The sequence below is a fragment of the Volvox carteri genome, assembly GCF_000143455.1.
Source record: "Volvox carteri f. nagariensis unplaced genomic scaffold VOLCAscaffold_12, whole genome shotgun sequence".
NCBI lineage: Eukaryota > Viridiplantae > Chlorophyta > Chlorophyceae > Chlamydomonadales > Volvocaceae > Volvox > Volvox carteri.
Window position 1 is genome coordinate 748,583 of NW_003307555.1, and position 25,109 is coordinate 773,691.

The 25,109-nt window shown below is 56.6% G+C and overlaps 3 protein-coding genes across 3 annotated transcripts; all 3 read right to left on the reverse strand.

Annotated features, from left to right (window-relative positions):
- Nucleotides 1–1,522: 1,522 nt before the first annotated feature.
- Nucleotides 1,523–8,385, reverse strand: VOLCADRAFT_104130 (uncharacterized protein; the record flags this gene model as incomplete). Its single annotated transcript, XM_002948998.1, has 13 exons — nucleotides 8,260–8,385; nucleotides 8,091–8,189; nucleotides 7,830–8,002; nucleotides 6,997–7,163; nucleotides 5,973–6,238; nucleotides 5,440–5,526; nucleotides 4,987–5,112; nucleotides 4,244–4,530; nucleotides 3,716–3,898; nucleotides 3,333–3,549; nucleotides 2,634–2,858; nucleotides 2,014–2,139; nucleotides 1,523–1,753 (listed from the first exon to the last, which is right to left on the reverse strand). The coding sequence occupies exons 1-13, from the start codon at nucleotides 8,302–8,304 to the stop codon at nucleotides 1,523–1,525; spliced, it is 2,232 nt and encodes a 743-aa protein (XP_002949044.1). The 5' UTR covers nucleotides 8,305–8,385.
- Nucleotides 8,386–10,278: 1,893 nt separating this feature from the next.
- VOLCADRAFT_89326 (uncharacterized protein) lies at nucleotides 10,279–13,808 on the reverse strand (the record flags this gene model as incomplete). Its single annotated transcript, XM_002948999.1, has 11 exons — nucleotides 10,279–10,410; nucleotides 10,701–10,761; nucleotides 10,851–10,904; nucleotides 11,003–11,065; nucleotides 11,402–11,452; nucleotides 11,794–11,982; nucleotides 12,164–12,285; nucleotides 12,623–12,764; nucleotides 13,026–13,123; nucleotides 13,324–13,485; nucleotides 13,566–13,808. The coding sequence occupies 11 exons, from the start codon at nucleotides 13,806–13,808 to the stop codon at nucleotides 10,279–10,281; spliced, it is 1,317 nt and encodes a 438-aa protein (XP_002949045.1).
- A 2,218-nt stretch (nucleotides 13,809–16,026) lies between these two features.
- Nucleotides 16,027–24,816, reverse strand: VOLCADRAFT_89327 (uncharacterized protein; the record flags this gene model as incomplete). Its single annotated transcript, XM_002949000.1, has 13 exons — nucleotides 16,027–16,125; nucleotides 16,311–16,374; nucleotides 16,541–16,678; nucleotides 17,195–17,311; nucleotides 17,558–17,598; nucleotides 18,310–18,537; nucleotides 18,847–20,321; nucleotides 20,445–21,923; nucleotides 22,389–22,454; nucleotides 23,463–23,615; nucleotides 24,050–24,164; nucleotides 24,227–24,493; nucleotides 24,712–24,816. 13 exons carry the CDS (start codon nucleotides 24,814–24,816, stop codon nucleotides 16,027–16,029), a joined length of 4,347 nt encoding a protein of 1,448 aa, XP_002949046.1.
- Nucleotides 24,817–25,109: the final 293 nt, after the last annotated feature.

Sequence of the window (25,109 nt, forward strand, 5' to 3'; positions counted from 1 at the left end):
TGCGAGTTTACCCCTATCAGGATGTTTGTTTGCATATCCCTCCAAGCGAGAGGGCTTGGACCTATGCTGATGCTCGTTCCAAATAGTGAACTGAGGACTGATGCTACGGTGAAAGGTATGCACGTAAATTCGCCCGTGCACCAAACGCCCTGTAACTCGCTTACGCTAATCTCACATCCCAATATGCCACTGCACTTTCCTCTCCAGCCTGGCCACATTCTCTTCCTCGCAAACGTACTTGGGCACCTTACAATCCAACACCATACGTGCTTTGGAAACGCGGGCAGCTGCTTCACAAGGACCCCCCTATTTTTCGACGCCACCCAACGTGATTGCGGAGGAGAACAGAAAGAGAAGCGATCGGGTTGCAGGACAGTTCGGGGTGGCCAGTCTTCATACCTGTAATGTACGGAAAGTCCTACCTGTGATGTACGGAAAGTCCTACCTGTGATGTACGGAAAGTCCTACCTGTGATGTACGGAAAGGCTTCTGAAGGACCCCTGGATACGATTAGTCGCTGCATCCGGAGTCCCATCCATCTATCCACCCTAAATCGCTGGAGAATGGCGGCAAGTGGCGGCGGCGGGAGCAGTTCCCTATTGCCCTGGTTTGGTGCCTGCTCCGCCCCACCTTGAATGTAAGGGCGTTATTTCCGGTGGCCTAAACAGGTTATATGGCTTAATGAGGTCAACCAGATAGAAGCGCTGTGCTTTTTGCCTGTGGATGCATAGTGAAAGGGTGCATGTGTAAGACGTCGACTGCTACACCTGAGTCTGATGGTGGAGGCTTGGCTGTGAGTGACGGCGAGGTAGTATCGGACAAAGATATGATTTGGGGGATGACCTAAATGACATGTCGACGTCACCTTTTTAGGTTGTCTGGTAAGATATTGCCGCCGCATGTCTTATCACTTGTGCATGGTAGGAAACATCATGTTGTGCCGCTGCCTAATTGTGTGTTTTGGTGTGTTTTTCTACGAGAGCAGCGTGATTGGCCCTCGGCTACATGGCCTGCAAGGTGAGATGATGTTTCAAAGATTACGAGATATACATGGATTCCCTCCTTGGTCGCAAGTGCGCATTTGTCAGTCCTGACACCGTACACCCGTCCAACTCCCTCACAACGAATTGGCAGTTCGGGGCAGACACCTGGTCCCGCAGCAACCACATCACATAAACACGGAAGCGGCGCAGGAGTTCAACATAGTCACATATAGGTCGAGCCAACAGGGCTTTCGAGAGCACCCTCTGAATGCGCGAGACCGCTTCTCAACAGCTGCTGCTCAGTCTGGGGTTATGTCTGCCAGACAGCACCGGTGATGCGGTCAGAGTAATTTTAATCATTTAACTGTCCGGCAGTGCACTGCAGGAAGTAAACGAGACAAACAACGAGTAACGCTGGTCCCAGCGTACCCTAAGGTTTCTCCATTCGTATGACTAGGCGTGTCGAGAGGACGGAGCGTGCGCCTGCACGCACGCCCACCGGAGGAGGAAAAGTTTTGAGAGAGAGATTCGTGGCTCAGCTACTTGGTCGGCGGGCTAGCCAACGCCTCTCCCTCTTCGGGCTTGTTAGGATCGTTGGCGGCTCCATCGGTTGCGGCATCCGGCAGCACCTCCCCAGCCTCCGTGGCCTCTGCCGCGGCCGCGGCCGCCAGCTCCGCCTCACGCTCGGCCTTCCGTGCCGCTATCTTGGTCTTGAGGTCGGGGTTCATCTCCAACACGGACTCCTCCAGGTCGTCGCCCTTCTTGAAAAACTGCAATAGAAGTTTTTCATCGGTTTCATTTTCACTCAAGATGAGAATTCGGAACATGATATAAATATCTTATATTTGACATGGAAAGATGAAAATCGAGAAGGTGTGGATATTGTAGAAGGTTATGAACGAGGATTTAAGGTGTGTTGTTGAGCTGGTTGGTTGGTTGGCGTGGCGTGTAAGGCTTTGGCACACATTTCCCTCCCCAACACACCAAAATAGCACCGCACCGGTAGGAGCTGTATCAACCTCAACCTCACCTCAAGATAGTTCCTGGCCAAAGTCCGCATCCGCTTCCATGCGAACACAGCCTCCCGTACTCGGCGATACTGAGACTCCACGTCGTTGTCTGGATCCAGATCTTCAAGGATAGGGCTCAGCAGCTCCTGGGAGGGAAAGGGAACGGAACGGAAATGGGGGGAAGACGAACCACCACGAACGGAAATGGGGGAGATGGGAAAGAAAAAAGTGAATAACGCGCTACAAGGGAGGGGAGACAGACGGCCAGAGCGCACGAAGATAAAGGGGGAAACGTACTAAATCACACACGCACACACATATATAAGATTACATATGTAAGATATGTAAGATATATACACATATTGTGTGCGTGTATACATGTATTCGACACTGTCGAGGGTGGGCAGATCCCTTATATCTGTAAAACAGTAATCGATACAAGAGCCAATAGGGTGTTGTTCGCGGGGTTTCCTTCTGCTTGCTGATAAAGGACACTAGCAGAGGATCGCGCATCACAAAAATATAAAATAGGAGGACAAGTGCAACAACATTATGTACTGACCAAGCAAGCAGGGCAACCAAACAGTCCGGACCCAGCCCACGCACGCACTCTACAGAAACCTCCAAAACCCCCATTCACCGGAGGTGTCGGCAGCATGGGCACAATCTCCTCCTCGCCCACTAGGTTCCTCGCCCGTGTACGGCGCTCCGAAACCTTCAACCCCGCCAACGGATCTGCAAGGCCCATCACGCCACGGGATACTGCAAAGCGGCCACCGCCGGTGGCCGCTGCGGCGCCGCCTCCAGCACGGCCGCCACTCGTACCGCGCTTCCGCTTGGGCGCTTGTGCCCCGCTAGCCGTGTCCTGTGAACCGGATACGTAGGCAAGCAGCGTTAACGAGCAGTCCTAGGCACGGGGGCTGTGGACTGGCAGGGTAGGGTATGGCACAATATTTATGGTGCACACACGAACCGTACGCGTAGTTTCTCCCCTTTTACACACACGATGGGTTTGTATGCTTCGTCTGAAAGGTGTACTTCGCCGGCAGGCGACAGCTTTCGCTAACTATGCTCGGACAACCCCCTTTTGACGAGCTAAAGATAGTCCCAAGAGTATTTCACGTGTTGGGAGAAGGTCTTACACGCCGAAAACTTAACATAAGCCCTAACATGTCTTATCTAACGGCCTGTAAGACGGCCTGTAAGGCGGTTCGTAATGCACACTCCATTACATCGTAGCCGCAGGGAAGCCGTCAAGCAAGTCATTCAGCTTCATCCGCGTGTCAGAGTACATACAACTCGTGTTTGCTAAGCTTTGTTGGAGGTGTGTCGTACGCACCCTGTGGGAGGTGGAGGTGATTTCCCGGGTTGGCGGCGCCGATGGCCGAGTGAAGTCCCGGCACAGCTCCGTCGCCGCAGCACTAACGGCGGCGACGGTCGCCGCCGCCGCTGGCGGGGCTGATGGCGACGCTGCCGCCGCCGCCGCGGGCCCTTGAGACGCCGGCGGCTGCGTCCCGTGCTTCCAAGCCACCCAGTGGGCTTCATGTTTCAGCACGCTGCGCACCGCCGCCGCAAACTCAGGACCGTTCTCCTTGGTATCCGAAAGCGCAGCGAAAATCTGCTGACAGACGGGTTCGAGAGGGGGACTTTGGCCTTCTCCGTCCAAGGGAAGGGCTAAAACACTAACGGCGCCTATGCCATTAACCCAAAATAAAAGCAGACCTGTGATGTTGGCATCGCCTCCAACCTAATGTCCTCATACTCAATTTTCCGCATGTCCGTTCACTCGCCTTCGTCCTCATGGCCTCCAAGCCCTCGGGTCGCTGTCCAATGGCAGACTTGTCCGCCTTGCTGGGCTGCTCGATGTACTGCAACAGCGCCAGGCACTGCAGTAGGAAGTGCCGCCTGCAGGACACAGTACGGCACGGCAGATGGGGCAGGAACGTGCGGGAAGCATTGCATGCTTTGGGCGTGACACATGAGAAGAGGGAACGTGGAAGAGAAGAGGAAGAGGGAATAGCTGCCAACACCCGCCTACCCGTCTGTATAAGAAGGTCTGGCTGCAAAGGCCACTGAACCCACCACCTCCAGTTTCATCCAGTTCATGTTGCTTCACTAACCACGCGCCTCCACTCAAGCCCGCATTCGCCTCCACAACCTTCCCACACCACATCGCATCCGCCGCGGCCCTAAGGACATACATACCTGAGGGGGCCGCTGGTGAAGCTTAACCACCCTGTAACGACATACCTGAAGGTGCAGTCACGAACTTGTAGCCCAAATAGCTTGCTGCTGGTCAGGTATCGTGTACCCACGCCGCCGCCACCTTCATCTCCGCCTGTGGCAGGTCCTCCTCCTTCCTCCACCTCCATCGCATCGGTCCCATCGCCAGCACCCCGATGCTGACCGTTATGATGGCTGTGGCGTGCCGCGACCCATGGGCCTGTCGCCGCCACTGGGGTTTTGATGGCGGCAAACTCGTCTAGCACCAACGACATGTCCGCCATGACCTTGCCGTACACTACAGGTTGGAGGACCTGTGAGGGGTTCTGTGGGGTACGGGTGCGGCCGTACAGACCCGGGGGCATGTCCGGGGGTCGAGAAAGGGAAACCCCGATTTTGCGCCATCACCATACTGCCATGCATAACCCTTTCCCTCCAAGCACTTCTTAACTTCACAAACCTCCTCCCCTCTCCGCTTGATTTCCCCCTTCCCCCCCAACCCCCATGCGCCTAGGACGCTGACCCTAATCCAACCCACCCCGTCTTTTATAGCATATATATCTGTTTCTCTCCATCCCCGGCATGCATCAGCACACACACACATATATATGTATATATACACACGCTCTGCTAGACTGCTTCCTTCCCCCCCTCTCGCATACATACACACACACTCTACCACTTCGCAGGACTGCTTGCTTCCGTCAAGCTGCTCGTTTGTCAACCTCGGAGTTCTCTTCCCTCAGTTCGCAAGAACACGTACACCACACCTGAAATATGGCTTGCAGCCCCCAGAAGCACGCGTATAGCCGCCGGTCGATCTGCTCGCCGATGCTGTCCACCGCCCCGGGCTCCACCTCGTCCACCGGCAGGGAGAGGCCCGTGTTGAGGGCGCCCTGGGGTGCACACAACAAGCCCACAACAACAAGAAACGTCCACGGGGGCAAGTCAGCGAGGAGGCAGACCGCAAATACTAGCTCAGAACTACGTAAAACGTGTACACGTGCTGATGACAAGAATGAAATGAAAAATATCTTTCTTGGTGGTTACGGCGGCGGTGGTGGTGGTGGTGGTGGTGGTGGTGTTGAGCAGCATTCGCACTAATGCCAGCACTTTTAGCATCCGAGCGTCCATTGCTCCAAGGGCCCAAGCAGCAGCACCAGCAGCACCAGTAAATCCGCAGAAGGAACAGCCACCAGCGCCCCACCAGCGCCCCAACTCACCGCCACGTTCAGACCGCTCTTGTCGTTCAGTTCGTAGCACCGGGAGATGAAGATGAGAAGCCGGCCGCAGAGCCGTACGTCGTACGCCTGTGCATGTGGTCCCAACATGCAGGCGGGGACGCGGGTGAGCGGGTGAGCTCACGGGGCCGTGAGCTCAAGGCGGTGCTGCTAAAGGCGGAGCTTTACTGGAAAAATCCCGGCGTCTTCTTCCTCCACCTCCTCCTCCTCCTCCGTCGCAAGCAGCATTTCGCCCATTATAAGCACAAGACGGCCACCCAATTGGCAGCATGTAACTGCCTGGAACATCTAGAGTTGATACTTTTTTTAACTCCTTATGTGCACATCTACGTGACTTATCCGTCCAAAAGCGTTTTATAATGTCATGAAACAGCTCTCCGTCACAGCTCCCATGTCACCTCATACACAGTTCACTCTCCCACGTGGCCCATCCCGTAGGCTTTCATCTCTTCCCTCTCGATGTATTGTATTGCTCACCCCGTCGCCTCCCAGCTGCCTCTCAGCCCTCCACTCACCTTTGACAGGCGCCGGAACAGCATATTGCTCATGCGTAGCAGCGCCAGCTTGGCGCCCTGCTCTCGCCGAAAATCCTCCGAGCAAAACACCGCCGACCAGCCAAGTTCCAGGTTCGAACCCGACTCGGGGCGCTCGACGCCGTTGTCGCCACGCTTGGCGGCAGTGGCCATGGCGCCGCCGCCACCCTCCATCAGACGAAACAGATCGGCGCAGTCGGCGATGGTTCCAACCTCCATGAGGCCCTCGAACAGCCGAGCCCAGCCCTCTGCACGAAGAGAAAAACGCAACGCAACGCAACGCCACCACCAAGCCGCCGTAAGCCCAACCACCGCAAAGCCGACAGCCAAATGCACACACGTGTCAAACACGTGCACCGCCGCCAGGGCGCCGTCACCCAGTCGTCCGTGCACGGCAGCCAAGGGGGACAGCGGGAAGGATTCCATGACATGGCGAGAGCTCTTTATGAGTTGGCGAGGTCGACATTTCGACAGGAGGGTGCACTGTGCGCTACGGCCCGGTTAACGCCAGGGCAAAAGGGAGTCAAAAAACAATGCTGATCGATATCGGCCTTTGCGGCCTTTCCACCTCTGATTTAAGCGAAGAAGGAATACCAACAGACCGAATCCAAGCAAGACCCAAAGATGTCACAGATGGGCCTACCAGGGAAAGGCCTACCCCGGCAGCAACCTAGGCTGGAGACCAGGGAAAGGGGCAAAACGAACCCGTTTTAAGGCATATTGGAGAGCTGTCGAATCCAAACCTAGTGCCCTTCCTTCTGAAGCACAGCCAGGGCTTCGCGGGTTTCCGCAGCGCTGGGGAGGGCGGGCGGGTTGGCCCCTCTCACGCCATCCCCTTTGCAGTCCCGTTGGCTCTGTGTCACTAAAGTCCATAGCACCCAGTCTAACCCAGCCCAGTCCATCGCACAGTCAAACCTAGTCCAGCCCGGCTTATGCGTTCTGATCATACTATACAGGTTTGGTACGTTCCGCAGTGCATGCCGCCACTCCGAGGGCGTTCTCTCACCGTAATCGAGTAGCCGCCTTCGCCCACCCGCCTTCTCTGCGTCCTTGATCGGCTCCGTCAGCAGCGGCCGCGCGAGCTCCAGACATACCTGCAGGAACCTATCACCAAAGGTAAAAAAGCGGGAAATCACCACGTGGAAATGGAAAGGTGGGTTTACGAAGCTGGCTCTGCAATGTGCAAGACAGGCAGGACATGGCGCTCAGGACAGCAAGCGGCTCCTTGGGTGGTCCTTGTTGGAGTCTTGGAGGGATTCTTTTTGCAAAAAAATGGAAACGAAACCCGGATGGGCGATTCTAATGCGGTTGCTTTTTCCCAGGAGAGGGCAGGAGCTAGCGAAACCGCACGCGTCGCCCTGGCCTAGGGGCCTAGGGGTAGGTAGCCCCAGAGTGCATGAGCCCGCTGGTGCTAGCCGAGCAGCTCCCGCCCCTGGATGCAGCTCTCTTCCAGATTTTGCAGCCTGGGCCCCGCTTCCCCTTAGGGTGGCCTCAGGTTGCTTTGGTGTGTGCCGTGGGTAGCATGTGGCGATGTGAAATGTGTTGTGTCGCGCGGGCTGAGGCCTCGTGCGCCATACCACCAAGCCCAGCGTGTTTGCATTTTGCTACTAACTAAGCCCCCTCAATTGCAAGCAGCGCCAGTTGACCGGAAGGATGTCCCGCATACGCATTAATCACATGTGCGGTGCACGGCAGGGCGTGAGTTGAGCCCGGCCGCTGCATGTAGGGGGTCGCGTATCGGGGCCGTCACAGGCTATCCTACCTGCCTGCCTAGATTTTCTACCCGGTGGGGAAGTCATGCACCCAGCCGTGAGGTGCACGGTTCGTTAAGATCCACACCTGGGCACCGTTGTAATACCGTCATGTGTCGCGTCTGGATGCAGATACTGCATCAGCGGAAGCCCTTTCGTGACAGCTTGGCTGGCAAGAGACAGGTTGAGCTCAAAGAGCGCATCCTCCAGGCTTTGGCGCTGGGCAGCATCAAGTCCCTGAACGCTGAGTGTGCCATCCTCCTGCGCAAGACCGACCCCAAGCGTAAAACCTCATCAGCATGGCGTTGACGGGGACATAGAGAAGGTGCAAGCAGCGGATAAACCCCACTTTGTCTTCAAAGCCTGCCGCTGGGAAAGCCCCGCCAAGCGCATTCCTAGCTGCGACAGCTGGTTCGAGCGGTGTGTTTATAGCAGCAAGTATTGTGCCCTGTAAGCAGTAAAATTGGAGCTTCAGATGCCGCAGCTATTCCAACAGTTCATCTGCCAACTGTTCGCACCTCAATGCGTGACTTTTCCGAGTCATATTCGGTAATAACGACCATGGTTTATACTAGTGTATCAGTCAGAATGTCTGCGTTTTCAAGGTCATGTTTTCAGTTCGTCCCCGCCTCAGCTAGCGCCAACCTAACACGCGTAACCGCATAGCTTTTGAACACTGTGACAAATAGAGCGCATATACTAGGGACGGCTATGTCGCGATGGTCGTACGACACAGAACATGTGCACTGTGCAGCCTGTGGCTGAGTGGCTTTGTTCTCTTCAACGAAGAGGCAAGTGTGTTATTTAGTTTCAGCAGCACCGGAAGCCTAGCACCACGGTAATCCAGCCTCCCAAGTGCCATGCACCCTGCCTCCCATCTCCCCTGCTCCTGTCCATCTAAAGCACCTTTCAATAACGCTGGTCCCTTTTTCTTGAGCACAATTCAAGGAGTCATACATCAGCTGCAATAATGGTGCAACTCGGTAAAATGGTGTTAGGGTTCGCCCTTCTAAGCTCAGGGGGGACCCTGTAGCCTCGGACCCATACAGGCCTACGCCGTATGCGCCCACGCGCGCAATCCAAGTAGGACATCATTGCATGTCCGGGCCGCTGTGCATGTCAAAGTATCGGAAAATACTCCAGGCCAAGTGCCACAGCGACAACTTCGGTCTAGCCTTACTCGCCTAAACTAACACACGAACCGCCAGGTCGTGTACGCTTCGCATAACCCAAAAAGAGGCCTCTTTGACAGAAAGCTGGATAACAACACCTCTGCATGTCCGTACCGCAGGTTGGCAAGTGAGCTAGACGTCGACACGACTTCCCCCCACCCCTCCCTCCATCCGTTTTCGCAGCTTTCTGTGCATTCTATGACTCCTCACGCCTCCATCCTGCCACCACGACCACGGAATGATGAAACCATCATCATGCGACTCGCATTCTCACTCCTCGCTCCGCAAACGAGTCAAGGTCCTCGCTACGCAAACGAGGTCTCTCAGCAAGATCTCTCAAAAAACGTTTTACTTTTGATAAACCACGACTCATGAAATTCACGAGCTGCCGCCGCACATCTTCATCACATCCTGGCGCCGTATCTTATTCGGCATCACAGCTCCGGCCCCACACGACCTTCCACTCTTATGACACTGCGGCACGGGAAAGAGCTTAATCCATGCTGATGATGCCCCTCCACCGTTTGCCGTTGCACTCGCCACAGCGCACCGATGATCCCCTCTGGTCTGCGTGACGTCATCCTTTTTCATGCCATATTCATCCTTCCCTTCATTCGTTTTCACATGCGCACAATTCACATTTCAGCTTACGCAATTTGCAAACACAGACAACGGAGAAAACATGCTCCGCCTCGATGGAGCTCAATTTACAACACCGAAACGAACCACCACCAGACTCGTCGGACTGTTGGACCAAACGGCCAAACGGCCGAGGGAACGGCACCACCGCGTTGAGAGAGGAGATGTGGGTTGGAGCGCCCCGACCTGCACGCCTACACGATTACCCGACACCGTGTAGGCGTGCAGGTTGGGACTCAGATATCGGAGAGACCCAGACATTCGGCCTCTCAACAACCACCCACCCACCCAACCAACCAACCAACCACCCGGATGGCGGCTCCCCCTCCCGATGTGCCCTGGGTCCGCAGCCCCACATCATCGCGTCCGTACTCAAAAACGGCTCCGTACAGTTGCTCACACATCACTCAAATCCCAAAGCATTCATCCAAATGGACGTACCCATCCATGACGGACCCATCCCTGGTCCCACAGGGAAAGCCTTCCCATCCCCTTAGCCGCCTCTCCTCTCCTCTCTGTCCCCCTTTCCCTCCCCCTTCCTTCCTTTCCCAACCCCCTCCGCTTCACGGCTGCCCAGCTCCTTAATTAATACTCCATGCACCGCCCGCAGCACCCCGACGACCCCTACAATGGTGGGCCCTAGGAGGAGGTCGACCTCAGCGACCCCAGCAGATTGAAGAATAGGTGGAAGACCGCAGCGCGCTCCCTCCTCTCATGCACCGTGTTTCACCTTGACGCCCCGGCACTTGGGGAGGGCGGAATGCGCTTAGCGACCAGCTGGCTAGGACTAGGGCGCCGTACATCCCACGCAAGGCCCAAAAGCTCCAGACCACGGATGAAGTAGTACGACATATCGATCTACGGGAACCACGCAGTTGAGAAAACCGACGAAACAGCAAAGGGTCAGTAACAGCAATATCCGGCGACAGCGCAGTAACAGCACAGTAACAGCCAAAAGCGGGAACGGCGAAGTGAGCACGACGCGGTGCAGCAGGTTTCGCTCGTCTACCCTTTGATGCGAAGAAGACCAGAAACACATGAGGCAGGGAGCTTTGGGAATGATGTAGAGGTCAGTCCTCCGTGGATGCGACCCGTGGGTCAGTGCTGCTTAAGCCTTTGGCCGGGGCGTTTTAGGCATGGTAGCTCACCTCCCACCACTCCAGACCGTGCGCCGCGGAGTACTCGAAGGCGTGGTGGTTGTTGTGATGCCTGAGGACGGAGAGTACGGCAGCGAGGAAGTACGGCAATGCGGGAGCGCACCACACAACACCGCGTGACCTTCAGGGCAGTAAACACACCTGGGGATGTGTTGACGGCATTGGCAGATGATGCGTAGTTTTACACCGAAACCCCTACTTGGTTGGAGAAGCCATTGTAAGGTTAAGGATCAGCTCATGCATGGGAGTGGGAGGAGGAGGGAAAGCACGTGGCGGATATGTATTGTACGTACCCGTCGCCGAAGACCAGCAGGCCCACAATCCAGTTGTTCCGGGAGTTGTCATTGGACACGTACCTGGGGAGCACATGCAGGGGAGCACACCAAGGTTAACACACACACACACACACAGACAAACACACAGACAAACACACACATATACACCACAGGGGAGTATACCGGAGGAATGGAGGAACGCAATGACGCTGAAGGCGGGGGAAGGGAGCGAGAGATTGCGGAGAAAGGGGAGGCGGAAAAGAGCTTGGAGGACTGCGCATGTCAAACATCTGTTCCAAAAAACGTCCTTCAGTCAAATAGCATACCCCAACTCCACATGGATTCATGGGTCTGTCCTGACTTTCACCTCACAGCACCGGACATTGAATACCACCCCGTCATACGGTTCGCACCCACCGCTGCTCGCCCCAGATGTGCACGGCGCTGTTCACCAGCCAGGTCATGTGCCTGCGGGAGGAGGGGGGAGGCCAGCAGGAGGCGAGCGCCAGCCGAGGGGGAGGAGTGGGGAAGACACCAGGAACGGTTAGTAGTAGAGTGATTTACATGTTGGAGGGAGAGCTGGGAAAGGAGGTGTCGTGTAGTAGTGTGTAGTGGTGTGTAGTGGTGTGTAGTAGTGTGTAGTGGTGTGTAGTAGTGTGTAGTAGTGTGTAGTGGTGTATAGTGGTGTGTAGTGGTGTGTAGTAGTGTGTAGTAGTGTGTAGTAGCCACATCCTACCACAATGCCCCCACCAAAACCGCCCGAACCCCGTACACCCGTTCCCCGTAACGCCCCCCTTTTCAGCACGCACATGGTGAGCAACACCCGGATGACGAAGCCCCACACCAAGTACGGCACGCCGCCAAGTGCGAAGAAGAATGCCGCCTGGCCGATCTGGTGGTACATGTAGGTGGCCCTCAACCAGCTGTAGAACTCAGGAGACTCCTTGTAAAACCAGGGGGGTGACAGACTGTCCTTCATATTGCCATTGGCATCACGCCTGCGGTGCGCGTTCGCGGGTTGCGTGTAAGGAGAGTGTCGAGGGGCGGCTCCAGGGAGGGACAACACGAGCCGGAGGGTGGGAGAGGCATTGGGCCGGGGGGGGGCAGGGTCGAAAAAGGAGTGGGGCATCCAGGCCTGAGTGTACGTATGTTCCTACGTAACGATGTACATGTAAATACCTGGTGCTGTTGAGGCTTTCATCGAAGAGCCAACCCATATGGGAGTGCCAAACACCGTCCCGGGGTGAGTGGCGGTCCGCGGTGGTGTCCGAGTGCATGTGGTGCCAGCGATGCATCTTGCTCTGTACGACATTGGTACAGGGTTGCGGGGGGAGGGTGTTTAGGGAATGAGGAAAAGGCTAGCATAACCGGACGCTGGGTACAGCGCGACGTAAAGGAGAATGGCGTTAATAGCAGATACATGCCGACTTGCATACAGAGATGCACTCACACACACACGTACATACATACATGTGAACACACACACACACATGTTCACGCAAACAGTTACGCATATACATACCTGCATACAGATGACATACCTGCATACTGTTGTGCACAATGCGGCCCCAGGCAAAGACGGCCTCCACTGCTTATCCCCCTAAGCGGTTCACACCGACACAATCCAACACCACCCACCCATTCCACGGGGTCGCCCTCAAAGGCCAGAGCTCCGCAATAGGCCAAGAAGTACTCCAGCGGCTTCACACAGCGGAAGGACTTGTGGGACAGCTGCCGATGGTAGCTGACGGAGATGCCCAACATGCCCGTCAACACATAGCTGCACGGCGGTAGAGGATGATAAATCCAGGTAGTAGGTTGCGGCGGTAGAGGACAGCCGGATTGGATCATCAGTTCGAAGGGATGTCTTAAACTGTTCGGATCATGATGACCCACCATCGCGAGGAGGAGGCTTCAACGTGTTTGCAGCAAGGCGGTAGATGTGCGTCGCCGGACAGTCGCGTTGACGCCGTAAGGTTGTAATAGTTCTATGGGTTGGTAGAAGGAAGGAGGAGCGAAAGGGAGGTAGTCGTTTACTCACCCCGCCAAGCAAACCTCCAGGGCCTCCCAACTGAAGGTCAACGGTCCACCGATGACTGCGACAAGGTGCATGGCTGCGAAAAAAGCGAGGTAGCCAACCTGTACGAGACGATGGGATGAGGAGGGGCCCACGCGACGCGGTCGTGTTTACTTAGTTATCACTGCTGCTCTTATCATCTTCACTGCCGTAGTCGCGGAACTCTTCGGTAATGAGGCCAGCCTGGGATAAAATGGGTTCCCTGGGGTCCTTATCAAACCTAGGAAATAATGGACGAGTAAATACATGAGTCTTTTCTCACGTCTGTATCGGTGTACGTGCGGTTGAAGAAGTACGGCCTTAGCTTCTGCACCGCCAAGTCGGAGCCCGGGACTTGGTACCGCGGGAACGGCGGGTTCAGCAGCGTTTCCGGGTCCAAGTCCTCTGGTTTTGCGAGTTTGAGGCCCAATATTGCCGTGAAAGCCTACGGGAGGGCATTTCGAGGGCAACGGGCTGCTTGAGGCCTCAGAGCTCCTTGCGGTTGGCCATCATCGACGGTCACACCTTGGCAAACGCCTTCCGACTGCCCCCAGTGCTGCTTACGCGCTCCACAACTACTTCATCTTTAGTTTTCTGGGTCGCGACTTCTGCTTGCTCGAGCTTCGCTCGTATGCATGCACAGCGACCGAGCCGAGAAGCAGCTTGTCTATGACATCTCAACAGTATGTTTGCATGAGTTAAAAAGCTCGCTTGTTTAACTATAGGCTTGGAGCCGTTCCTGGACTGCAACTTACAGCTGTTGAGCATTTTTCTGAGGCCGGCCCTATCCTCTGCACGAGGCCTAATATATGCGGGCAAACAAAATCTTAAAATGTTACAAGGAAAGAGCGTATCGGGAGTACTTGGTTTCACTCCTCTTGGATCAAGATTTGGCACCGTAGACTTCGCAACCGCTAACCACCTCGGGACGCGCGCTGGGCAGCTGGGCTCCTGGCCCCTGGGTGTATATACATTCCTTATGATAGCTCTGTTCACGCAGCCTAACATAATTAAGAAATGCATCTGTTGCAGAGTCGTATTTGCCCATTTGCTCCGATTGGCTGTCGTGTACGTCACGCCGGCATGTCGATACCGGCGGGCTTTTGGCTCAGGGCTTGATGCTCCCCACTCCAAAACGTTCTTGTGATGACCCTACTCGTGCATGCCCAGGTCCGTAACCGTTCCCGTAACCGTTTCAATGCGTACACGCAATCACACCCAATCACGTTAAGCCTTTGCAAAGAGGGTAAAACGGCGTCATATATATGCACAGGTAACCTCCCCTCAATCAAGTCCTCGCTAAAGCCCGGTCTCTCTTGTCCACGCAGTACACGTCCGTACAGGCTACGGCACCTTTCCAGTCCATCCGCAGTACATGCACAGTACCAAGGAAACAGATCAGGATCGGAATCCACAACGATGCTCCCATTCCTCCGCAACATGCATGCAATGCGCTAGGTTTCTAGATCATGACTAAACAGGTCCGCAAGTCCGTTTCACAGCACAGCGACGTTACCAAGGGGAAACAGACAGGTCCAGCCAATGAAACATAGCTCCAGAGCCCCAAGTTAAGAGCGCTGGCTTCAGCTCACCCATCAGGGCAGGTACTTCAAAGGGCCGCGAAGCTATAGAATTAGCCTTAGAGCACCAGGGATGGTGGCGAGATAGATCGTCCGTAACAAGCCCGGGCCCGTCAGAGGTCTCATTGCGCTGTTCTGTGGGTGGGGGGAAACTAGAGGACACAGCGGGACAAACCTCTTGGTAATAGTCAAAACAACGGCAGTTAAAGAACCAATGCGGCTGTGGGACCCAAGTAGGAGCTTGGCGTCCCCTGCCGTACTGTGGTCCGGCACGTGCATGCATGCGCCCTACTTCCACGCACCACGGCAGTTCCTTCGCAATAACTACTTGCCTATCTCTACAATCGTAATTCGCTGGGGGAAGTCGAAGCCTATTTTATGATGCACGTCGGGGGCCTTATCAGCCCCCTTAAGTCAGAACTTAATTTCGGACACCACAAGTGGGGAGATTGCGGCTCGTGTGCTGCAAGTCCGTGACATCAAGTTGGCGTCCCTCCAGCATATAACTGCCAGTTGTATCCAGTGCCCTCGCGCCCACACCCTTCTCCAGTGCCACGTTTCCCAGTCGCCGAGTGGTAGGCTTTAAACCTGGTAGGTTTTAAACTCTGCCTGATCCGAACATGCCAAGCCTGGCGCGCCGACCCCACCCGCGCCAAGGAAGAGGATAGTACGAGGACAAGATATACATGGATACAGCGGTAATGGCATTAATGAGGGGCATATAAAACAAGCATATGAAAAACTAAAAACGCTAGTTCCTAACGTTAAAATCTTTAAGTAAACACTCATCAGTGACACACGCATACGACGCGCTATCACAAATTCGCAACCGTACAAACCACAGCCGTACAGTATACCCCAGACACCGTACCAACCGTCACTATCTCCTGCGCTGTAGCATTCGAATCTCTAAAGAAACCGCTAAAACTACCCTAACTATGTGCTTCAACTGATGCGATGCCTTTGCAACTGGGCCGCTCTAAGAAAAACAACCAAATGTTCCAAGTTCCGAGGAAACGTAGAATACCGTAATTTGGAGACTTTATCTTTGGTAGCAGCGCCGGTCTGCCAGTTGTCAGGTAATCGCCTGTCTGCCTGCGCGATCCCGTGGTGTGGATCCTGCCTCATATCGCCAGGTTCCCGCGGGGTTCGACTGCCTTCGCCATATGTCACCCGATACCGTGAGTAGCCTTAGCCGTGCGTATGTAGAATCTTTTGTACTGATGTTGTATTCATCCCTTTGGTTCTGTGCCGTACATATCTTGCAATCCCCCACGGCGCATCCAACACTCATCCCTAGCCGCCCCCCCGTGCGTGACTGCTCTCACGAATAGTTTTTTTGTTTCGCTGAAATGTATTTTTTTATTAATTTAACTTATCGTTATTCAGCTTTATGTATATTCAACTTAAGTAACTCCCAATGACATCCGTTCAACTCCAACGTCAGCTTCGCTGCAATGTCTCTCGGTGTTTTCGAGCTCCCCTTCGAGCTGCCCTGCACGCCGCTGGACGCACGCGACAGAGGAAAGCACCAGCCGTAGCAGCAATAGAATCACCCGTAGCATAAACATTAACGGCAGTAGTACTTATGCGTTCCGGACCTGGTATGCTATCGTATATCGGCGCTGCCAGTCGCCGCTGCTCTTGCTGCTGCTGCTGCGACTGATGCTGCTTCCCGCTTTTCTGCTACCCCCTTCCCGCTACCGATTGTGTCCAGATGGGCCTGACGTCGCTCATCCAGGCACCCAAGGCAACTGCGGGAGGTGAGCGTGACGGAAGGTAAGGACAGAATAGGGAACACCAACTAACAACAAGATCACCAAGTCGAAAACTGGAAAAGAGAGGTTAAAGCAGGTACAGCCCGTGCTTATATGAGGAAAAATAAGGCTTGCATGTCGTACAACGCCAGAACACGCACACCTGATAATGGTTTCGGGGCCAGCAAGCGCGAATTCCCGCATCACAAGTAGGTGCGCTGTCAGGGCCCGCCGTAGGTCGGGGAAGTTGGGTGATGCGGCAATCTCGGCTCCCTCGGAACCTTTGACAAACTGCAACAGCCTGCGGCCCGAACGAAGGAAATATCATACGACGATGATGATAATAATGATGATGATGAAGATGAAGATGAAGATGATGATGATGTGGAAGATGACGATGATGATGACGGTGGTAATTATGGTGCAAGAGACGCAATGGGTCAACTACCTAAGACGGCCCAACCACCGGCCAGGGAGGTGGACGCGAGGCCCAGCGTCCGGCATTAGGAACATTTTGCCATCGTGGTGGTCATGCGCTGGTGGTCACGGTGTGCAAGTGGTGTGGAACTGACTTGAGTTGTAAACTCTGACGTAATTGATAAAAGGCCGGGAGGCCCTTAAAAGCAAAGGTGGGGTGCCGTACACGTGCATGTGAGAAGTATGTGTGGCATCTCATCTGCATTTCCGTCGCACATCTCAGTTCATAAAAGGTTCATATAAAGGACGAGGGAGGAAGGATGATTTTGCACCTGCCAAATGCTTGTAAAAAGCAAGCATTGCCATTTCTGCCTGCTCGTCCTGTTCGTACAATTCGTACCTTTCCGGCATGATACGGTCGCTGTGGAGCGGGTTCCGGCGGGCAAAGCGATTCCACAAAAACATGAAATGCTGTTCGCCTGGAGATAAAAGATAGATGAAGAAAAAGGCGACGATGCTGTTGAAATTGGAAAAGAGGAAGAAGAGGAAGGAAAGGAGAAGGGGAATGCGGGAGCGCGGAGTAGAGATGGTATGATTTGATAGCAGGTGGGCTGCCTAACAGAGATTTTAACAGGCATGCCCACACATGCATCTTCCACGTTAATAAAACCCTCACACCAAGAATGCCCCGCCCCGCTGATTTCCTCCTCTAGCGACGGTAGCCTCCCATACTTTCCCCCCGGTCACAGACACAGACGCGTACTTGGAGATAGCGGTGCGCTGCACGGCAGTCCCGAATCCACGCTGTGAGGTGCCGCCAGTCCAGCAAGGTGACCCCTCTCGGTCCGCTTTATTTGAACAGAGTGGGTTCGTTCGATCAAGGACGGACCAAATTAAACTCAAAACAGGCAGAGTAGCGAATGGGTATATAAGTTGAAATATGAATATAAAAGCCAAACCAATGATAACAAGGTCAGGAAGCGAAAGGAATCAAAGCAAACAATAACTTCTGCGCCCGGAGTATCCGGGTTCAAATCCGCCTGACAACCTCTCGGATGTTTGAGAGGTGGTGAAATGGGAGGTGGCCCCCCGTCTTGTGGACGGTGTAGGGCGTGATGAAAGCAGCTTGAGAGCTGACCCGGAACTAAGTTGACGCGCCGTTGATCCGCTAGATTTGATTGGATGCTGGTGGTGAGTTGCCAAACTCAAAGAGTACACTCTGAAGTCGGATGGGGTGAATGGATCAGGGTGCCCCTCTAACAGGGGAGAGCAGGGAATTGCCTCGGGAAGGAGGCCACTGGTGAAGCTTAACCACCCTGTAACAACATCAACAACATCAACAAAAGGGCTCAAAACGGCGCAAAAAGGCGGCAAAAGGCACCTAGCAAAGTTTAGAAAGTAATGTTCTTTCTTCACAGTGGCGCGCTCTCCCTCGCGCGCGCTCTTTTCGGCGATGCCTTGTCGCCCGACTCGGAAGTCTCAGGAAGACTGACGTCTCAGTTGAATCCATCTCACCTCCCACTCCTCGTCATCGGTGTCGCTGTCGGAGTCGCTAGTCACCGTCACTCCCACAGCGACTTGGGCAGGCTGGGCCTGGGCCTGGGCAGTGTCCTCCAGAGTGGTGGGCCCGGCCACCGCCGCCGCCGCCGCCACCGCGGTCGAGGGCCCCCCGTCCGCTGCCATCACCGCCGCCGCCGTCGCTGTATTCTTCATTGCCGCCCCAAACCTCCGCTCAACCTCCTCCTACAGCAGCATTTGCGGTGTCGATGTGCGTGTGTGTGGAAAGTTATGAAAACTGTGGACGCGGAGTTAACATGAGAGCCTTTTTAATTTATTTTAGCGAGCCTATTGTGCAGGTGAAGCGGGTGAAGCGATTGCTGCTGGACATACATACGGCGTCCTCCTGGACAGATCAATCCACAAAGACGAAACGCAACAATTGTAGGACAAACCCGCTGACAAAGGCGGGAACAAATGCCGTCGATACACCGGCACCAACATCAGCACCAACACGCCACCATCTCCCGCTGATCCAGCCACGCCAAGACTCACCTTGCTGAGGGGCATCAGGCTACGGGAATGTACGAACACCCTGGCCAACCCTAAGTCCTGACACAGCCCTGGCCGGGTCAACTGCTGGCTGCTAGTCACTCGGACGAGCCGGCAGCAGGCCGCTGCTGCTGCTGCTGCTGCGGCGGCGGCGGCGGCTGTTGCTGCACTGCCGCCGCCGCCACCGCGGCGACAGAGGCGCCCAGCATTGCCGACGCCGGTTGCAGCCGGGCGGCTGCGCTTGCTACCGACAACGTCGTTATCGCCGCTGCCGACACCGCCGCTGCTTCCAGGCATGCCCTCTCGCAGGCGATGTAACGGTGGCTTTGGCGGCCTCGGGCACCCGGCAGGTGCGCGCCGTGGAGGAGCAGTGGCACCTTTGGGCTCGGCTGCAGCAGCAGCAGTAGCTGCAGCTGCCATGGCATCTGCATCCATCGCAATGGGCCGAGACGGGAACTCGGTCCCAAAGCCTTCCGGCGCGGCCGCTGCGCCGGCGGCTTCGACGGCAGCCTCGTGGCCGGTGCCATCCCGCTTGCCGGCTTGAATACATCGCTGTTGGGTCCCGCCACTGCCACTGCCACTGCCACTGCCACTGCCACTGCCGCCCACGCCGCCGGGGCAGTTGCCACGGCCTCCTGCTCCTGCTCCTCCTCCTCCGCCGCCGCTGCTGCGGCCGTACACATCGCCATCCTCGGCTTCCAGCCAAGCACCCTGGGAGTCCGCAAGGTTGATCTCCTCCTGCTCCTCCTCCCCCGCCGCCGCTGCCGCCCCAGCCGCACACTCCAAGTGGCTCACAAGCATCAGTCGCAGAGGATGCCAGGCTTTGCGCCGGCGGCCTGCACCGGCACGGCAGCCGCCTCCGCCTCCGTCTCTGTCGGCCACAGCGGCACCGCCTCTGGCGGCAGCGGACAAGGTCCAGGGCTCCAGGGGGGCTGGAGCCGGTAGCTCAATTCGCAGCATGGTTGGGACTCGCGGCACTGATGAGTCATCTGTGGTTGGACGAACGCCCGAAGCGCCATAAGGCCCATCAGGGAGGCTCTGGCTGACGGCGGCGGCAGTAGCGGCGGCGGCGGTACCGGGGGCCTGCTGTTCGACGTGTTCGCGGGTCGCAGCAAAGCACACTACCGGCATGGCGGCCGCGGCGCCGCCAGCATTAGCGTCCGCCTTGTCGCCCCTTCCATCACCATCACTATCGTCATCGTCATCATCCATTACGGTTGCGTTGCTCCCACCCACGAGTCGTGCACCCACCACATCTCCGTCCTCGTCTTCGTCGTCGTCGTCGTCGCTGTCATCAGATATTACGATAGCGTCGCCAGCTGTGGTGCCACCGCCGCCAATGATACGGCCGCTGTCTCCGCCGGTGCTGCGGGGGCGGCATAGGGCCCAATCGGAAGGGTTACCGCGGGGCCCCATTTCACCAACCTGTTGCTGCTGCTGCTCTGCCCCCGGCTGTAGCTCCTGCACCTCCTCAGGGACTGCGGCCACTGCGGGACAATCCCCCGCTGCAGCACCGCCAGCTTCGGCGTTGCTAGCGGCAGCAGCAGCAGCAGCAGTAGCAACAGCGGTTGCCCCGGCAACCCCAACCGCCGTTTGTCCACCAAGGTGACCGCCTGCCGCGGCCCCATCGTCTTGAAGCACCTCCCGCGCCTCCCCTTGCCCTCCCAGCATCTGATCATCTTCTCCAACATAGTCGCTAGTCGTGTCGAAAATGCGCCCATCGTACATCACCCAATCCTCCTCGACTGTCTTGAGGTACCGTACGGAGCTGTACGGCATGGTACGGTCGGGACGATTTCCGTACGGGGTGTCAAGCGGCATCAGTAGCGACATCCAATCTGATGCATCAGGGGAGCACATGAGGCGGATGCACGCGCGCGGCGCCGCTGCACTGTCATCGTACAGGTCGCCGTCAACGTCCTCATCCGCCGCCAGTCTTCTCACGGCGGCGGCCTCCACGGGCCTGGCATCGCACTCCAAGATAGCCGTCAACTCACTGTGGCACGACCTAATGTGCGCCATGAGACAGGCCAGGTTGTCGTACGTGTACGGTGATTTGCAGATCTCACAGTGGAGGTCATCCGCTGCTTCATCGTACAGCCGGCGGCCCCACCGCAGCCTCTTACCGCCGCTGCCGTCAGCGGCGTCACCTGTTGCGTCGCCTCCGTCACCGCCGCCGTCCCCAACGCCGTTACCGTCTTCACCTTCATCCTCACCAGATATGTACGGCGCGTGCCAAGACCACAACACATGTCGCTTCTCGTCCTTAAAAATCTGCTCGTCCAAGTCCTCCATGGGCCCCTTGAGCAGCCGTCGTCGCCGTCGCTGCCAGCGACGCCGCAGATGCTCGGCCCGGCAGCAGCGTCGCTTCGCCGCTGCCACCGCCATAAGCCCATCCCCGCAACCAACCCCACCACCACCGCCGCCGCCCCCGCTCGCCGCTGCCGATACTGCCGCCGCTGCAAGGCCATCCTCACCCAGCGTCTCCACCCTGGCGCCGGGTAGTACGGCAACTTGCTGACGTGGAGCCTCCAGCAGGTTCCGGAGCGTCCATCCCCGGAGGCCAAGATCCACTGACATGCTGGTGCCGGCGGCCGCGGCTCCTAACGGCCCAGCAGCCTTGTCGTACGGATCTAAAGCAATCGTTGGGATCTCCACTCCCGCACTTTCAGGCCGGACGGCCGGGTTAGGTGACTCCCAAACAGACTCGTGCCTGATCTGGCAATGTACCATTCGTACACGCACGAAGCTGAACGGCTCATCAGCTGGTTCAGGCCTCCGGTCATGAACCCCTCCGCCGGCCGCCGGCGGCTGCGGCGCTGCCGCCGCCTCCGCTGCCGCTGCCGGCTGCGCCAAACTCGTCGACCCGTGCACCCTTTTCCTTGCCCGCCGCACCGCCGCCGCCGCCGTTGCCGCCGCCGCGGAGGCCGCTGACGAGGCCAGAGATCCGCCGTGCCGCACTGTCGTACTCGGCAGTCCTTGTACGGATCCCAAAGTAGTGGGCCACCGCAGGTCTCCATGAGCCGGCGGCGTCCATCCGGGGCGCCGTGACCCATGGGTCTGCACCTCCGCCACGTCCGCTGCCGTACACGCCGGCGCAAGGACGGCCGCCCAGAGGGGAGTGCACAGCGGGAAGACGCTGAACGCGGGACCCAGACCCTCGTCTGCAATGGCCGTGTGAAATAGTTCCTCTTAGCTTTTCCGCCGTTCTTTCATTGGCTTGGGAAAGTCAGATTAGGCTCAGACACCTATAGCGAAGGACCCTGAGCAGCAGGACTCTGGTAGTCTGGAGCTGGCGGGCACGTGGACAGCTTCACGTGCAAAGCGATGGGATCATACAGGCCGTTTAGGAAGACGGGTTCATGCAACAGGCAACAAATCGGCACATAGATGACAGAGAGGGGTGGAGAGAGAGAAGGGGGCAGGGAGAGAGAGGAGGGGAGGGAGAGAAAGGAGGGGAGGGAGAGAGAGAGAGAAAGGGAAGGGGGGGGAGAGCCACCCAGTGGAATACTCGCCAGGGTTAACCACCCGAGGAACCTCCGTACCAGTGGCTGACTCCAATTTGCGACATGAGGGTAGGCACAGCCGAGCCGCCAGCTCCGAAACCCCCTCTGCAGGTTACATCGTACCAACACAAACAACGCAACAGGAAATTGTTAATATTATCAACAAGTCATCATCGTCATCATCAACGTGATCATCATAATTATATCATCACTACGGCTATCATCATCGTCGCCATCATGAGACAAGCAACATGCCTTCCTGGCCGTCCGCGGGAAGATAACGTAGGGAACGGATAAGGATATGGATAAGGAGAGGGAACGGAAGGGAGGGGGCGTGTGAAGATGATGGGAGGCGGTGGGGAGATGTATGCTTGCATGGTTGTACCACCAAGAGGTCCTCTCACGCCTTCTAGCTGGTCTATGCACTGAATTCCGGCCCTCCCTCTCCCTCCTCATCCCTGGCATGACGAATCAATTGCACCCCTTCGGATCCGCGCACGTCTGTCGTTACATTGTACAGTGTCTGTGTGACCAGTCAGTTGCCCAGTCAGTTAGTCAGGCAGTCAGTTGGCCAGTCAGTTGCCCAGGCAGTTAGTCAGGCAGTAAGTTGGCCAGTCGGTTGCCCAGGCATTCAGCTTGGCCAGTCTGTGTGACCAGTCAGTTGCCCAGGCAGTTAGTCAGGCAGTCAGTTGGCCAGTCACTTGCCCAGGCAGTTAGTCAGGCATTCAGTTGGCCAGTCTGTGTGACCAGTCAGTTGCCCAGGCAGTTAGTCAGGCAGTCAGTTGGCCAGTCAGTTGCCCAGGCATTCAGTTGGCCAGTCTGTGTAACCAGTCAGTTGCCCAGGCAGTTAGTCAGGCATTCAGTTGGCCAGTCAGTTGCCCAGGCAGTTAGTCAGGCATTCAGTTGGCCAGTCTGTGTGACCAGTCAGTTGCCCAGGCAGTTAGTCAGGCAGTCAGTTGGCCAGGCAGTTAGTCAGGCATTCAGTTGGCCAGTCAGTTGCCCAGGCATTCAGTTGGCCAGTCTGTGTGACCAGTCAGTTGCCCAGGCAGTTAGTCAGGCCGCCAGTTCCCAGGCAGGCTATGCACCAAGCCGGCCAGCTACCCATCCACCTACCCGAGTACATGACCAGCAGTCGCAGCTGGGGAGCCTCCTCGCGATCCTCCTCACTCAAGTTCAAGGGAAAGGAACACGCGCCACCCCCACCGCCACCGCGGCTGTCACAGCCATGGTGCCAGCCGCCGCCGCACCTGCTATCGCCGCCGGCAGCTGCGGCAGTGGCAGCGCCGTTGCCAGCGGCGCCGCCGGCAATGGACCCCTTGGAACGCGTCCGCCGGTCACAGGGTGCCTGCCGCCAGCCCGCCGTCGCCATGGCTACTGCCGCCGCTTCCGCCGCCACCGCTGCGCTGACGCCCATCGCCTGTTGCTGCTGTTGCTGCTGTTGCTGCTGAGATTGCCTTGTCGGTCCTGATCTCTCAGTGTGCAAGGCTCCGTTCGCGTCTGGCGAGGGCGGAATGGCCAGCAGCCGCGCACATCCCGGGTACGGCACCAACCGATTCTGTTGGCGTGCCGCACACCGGCAGACCAGTGCACACAAGCATGCCCATCCCAGGAAGGGCCGGTGAGATGGGGAAGCGTTGGGGGTGTTTTTCAGGTAACAGGAGATGACAAAAAGTAGAAAACCTGCCTTCACTGGAACCCACCTGTTTTCCTTAGCCGCCCCTTTACTTTCTCGCCCTTCGCCCGCTCCGACACAAGGATACACGCCCAGACATGACACATCCCGCTGTTCGCTTTGATGATTTGGTGTAACGGTGCCTGTCTGAGGTAAAAAGCTAGAAACGTGCAACACAGGTGTGCCCGGTGCTCGGCGCACCTACCGGGTAGGCGTATGGCTCCACGCACAGCACCACTGCCACATACCGCCAGGGCAAGCTCATGTCTTGGGATAAGGCTAGGCGCCCGTCGCTGATGGCTGCGCTGGGGCGAGAAGGTCCCGCACCCGCCGCGTCTTGAGGAACGGCCATGGCGGCAGCGGGGCCTGCTGCGGTAGCAGCGCCAGCGGCCCAAGGTTGTAATGCTCGGAGGGCTTTAATTGTAATGGTGAGTCCGTTGACCGACTCATGGCGCATCAGGTGATGGGAGCCCTGGTGGTAGAGGAGGCCTTTTCGCCGGAAGGGGGGTACCTACACCATCGACGCAACCGTGCGATGCAAGCGGGCTCACACGGCTTTTGTAGGTGCAGATGGTGCTTGCACGACGCGACCACAGATGGAAACAAAGATGGTTTTGAAAGCTGCCAAGGTGTGTCCGTTTTCGACGAATGTTTCGCAACCGCGTACAGCCTGGTCGTTTGTCGGTTTACCTTGTCCTCGGCTCGCGCAGGCAAAACGTCAGCATATAGCCTCCATATGCTGAAGACCTCAAGATCGTACGCGTTTTGAAATTCCTCCTCGGAATCGTCCTCCATTTTTGCAGGCCTTGCAGAACTTGCAGGTTGGCAGCGCGGCGAAAGCGTGACAGCCCTGGTTTCGCAATTCATTACGTTTTTGTTGTGAAAAACATACGGTATTCATGCCTGTAGCATATTAAATAAATTGTCTACGGGCGTCATCCAGAAAAGTAAGTGGAGAGTTTTTTCCCCTATTTTACGGGTCGACATCGTTAGGTATGATGCTGTCGCAGAACTAAACAGCCGTGTCTTTGGCATGTTGGCGTGCTAAGGAACAATCAGTTGTCAACGACAAAACAATCATGGCCCCG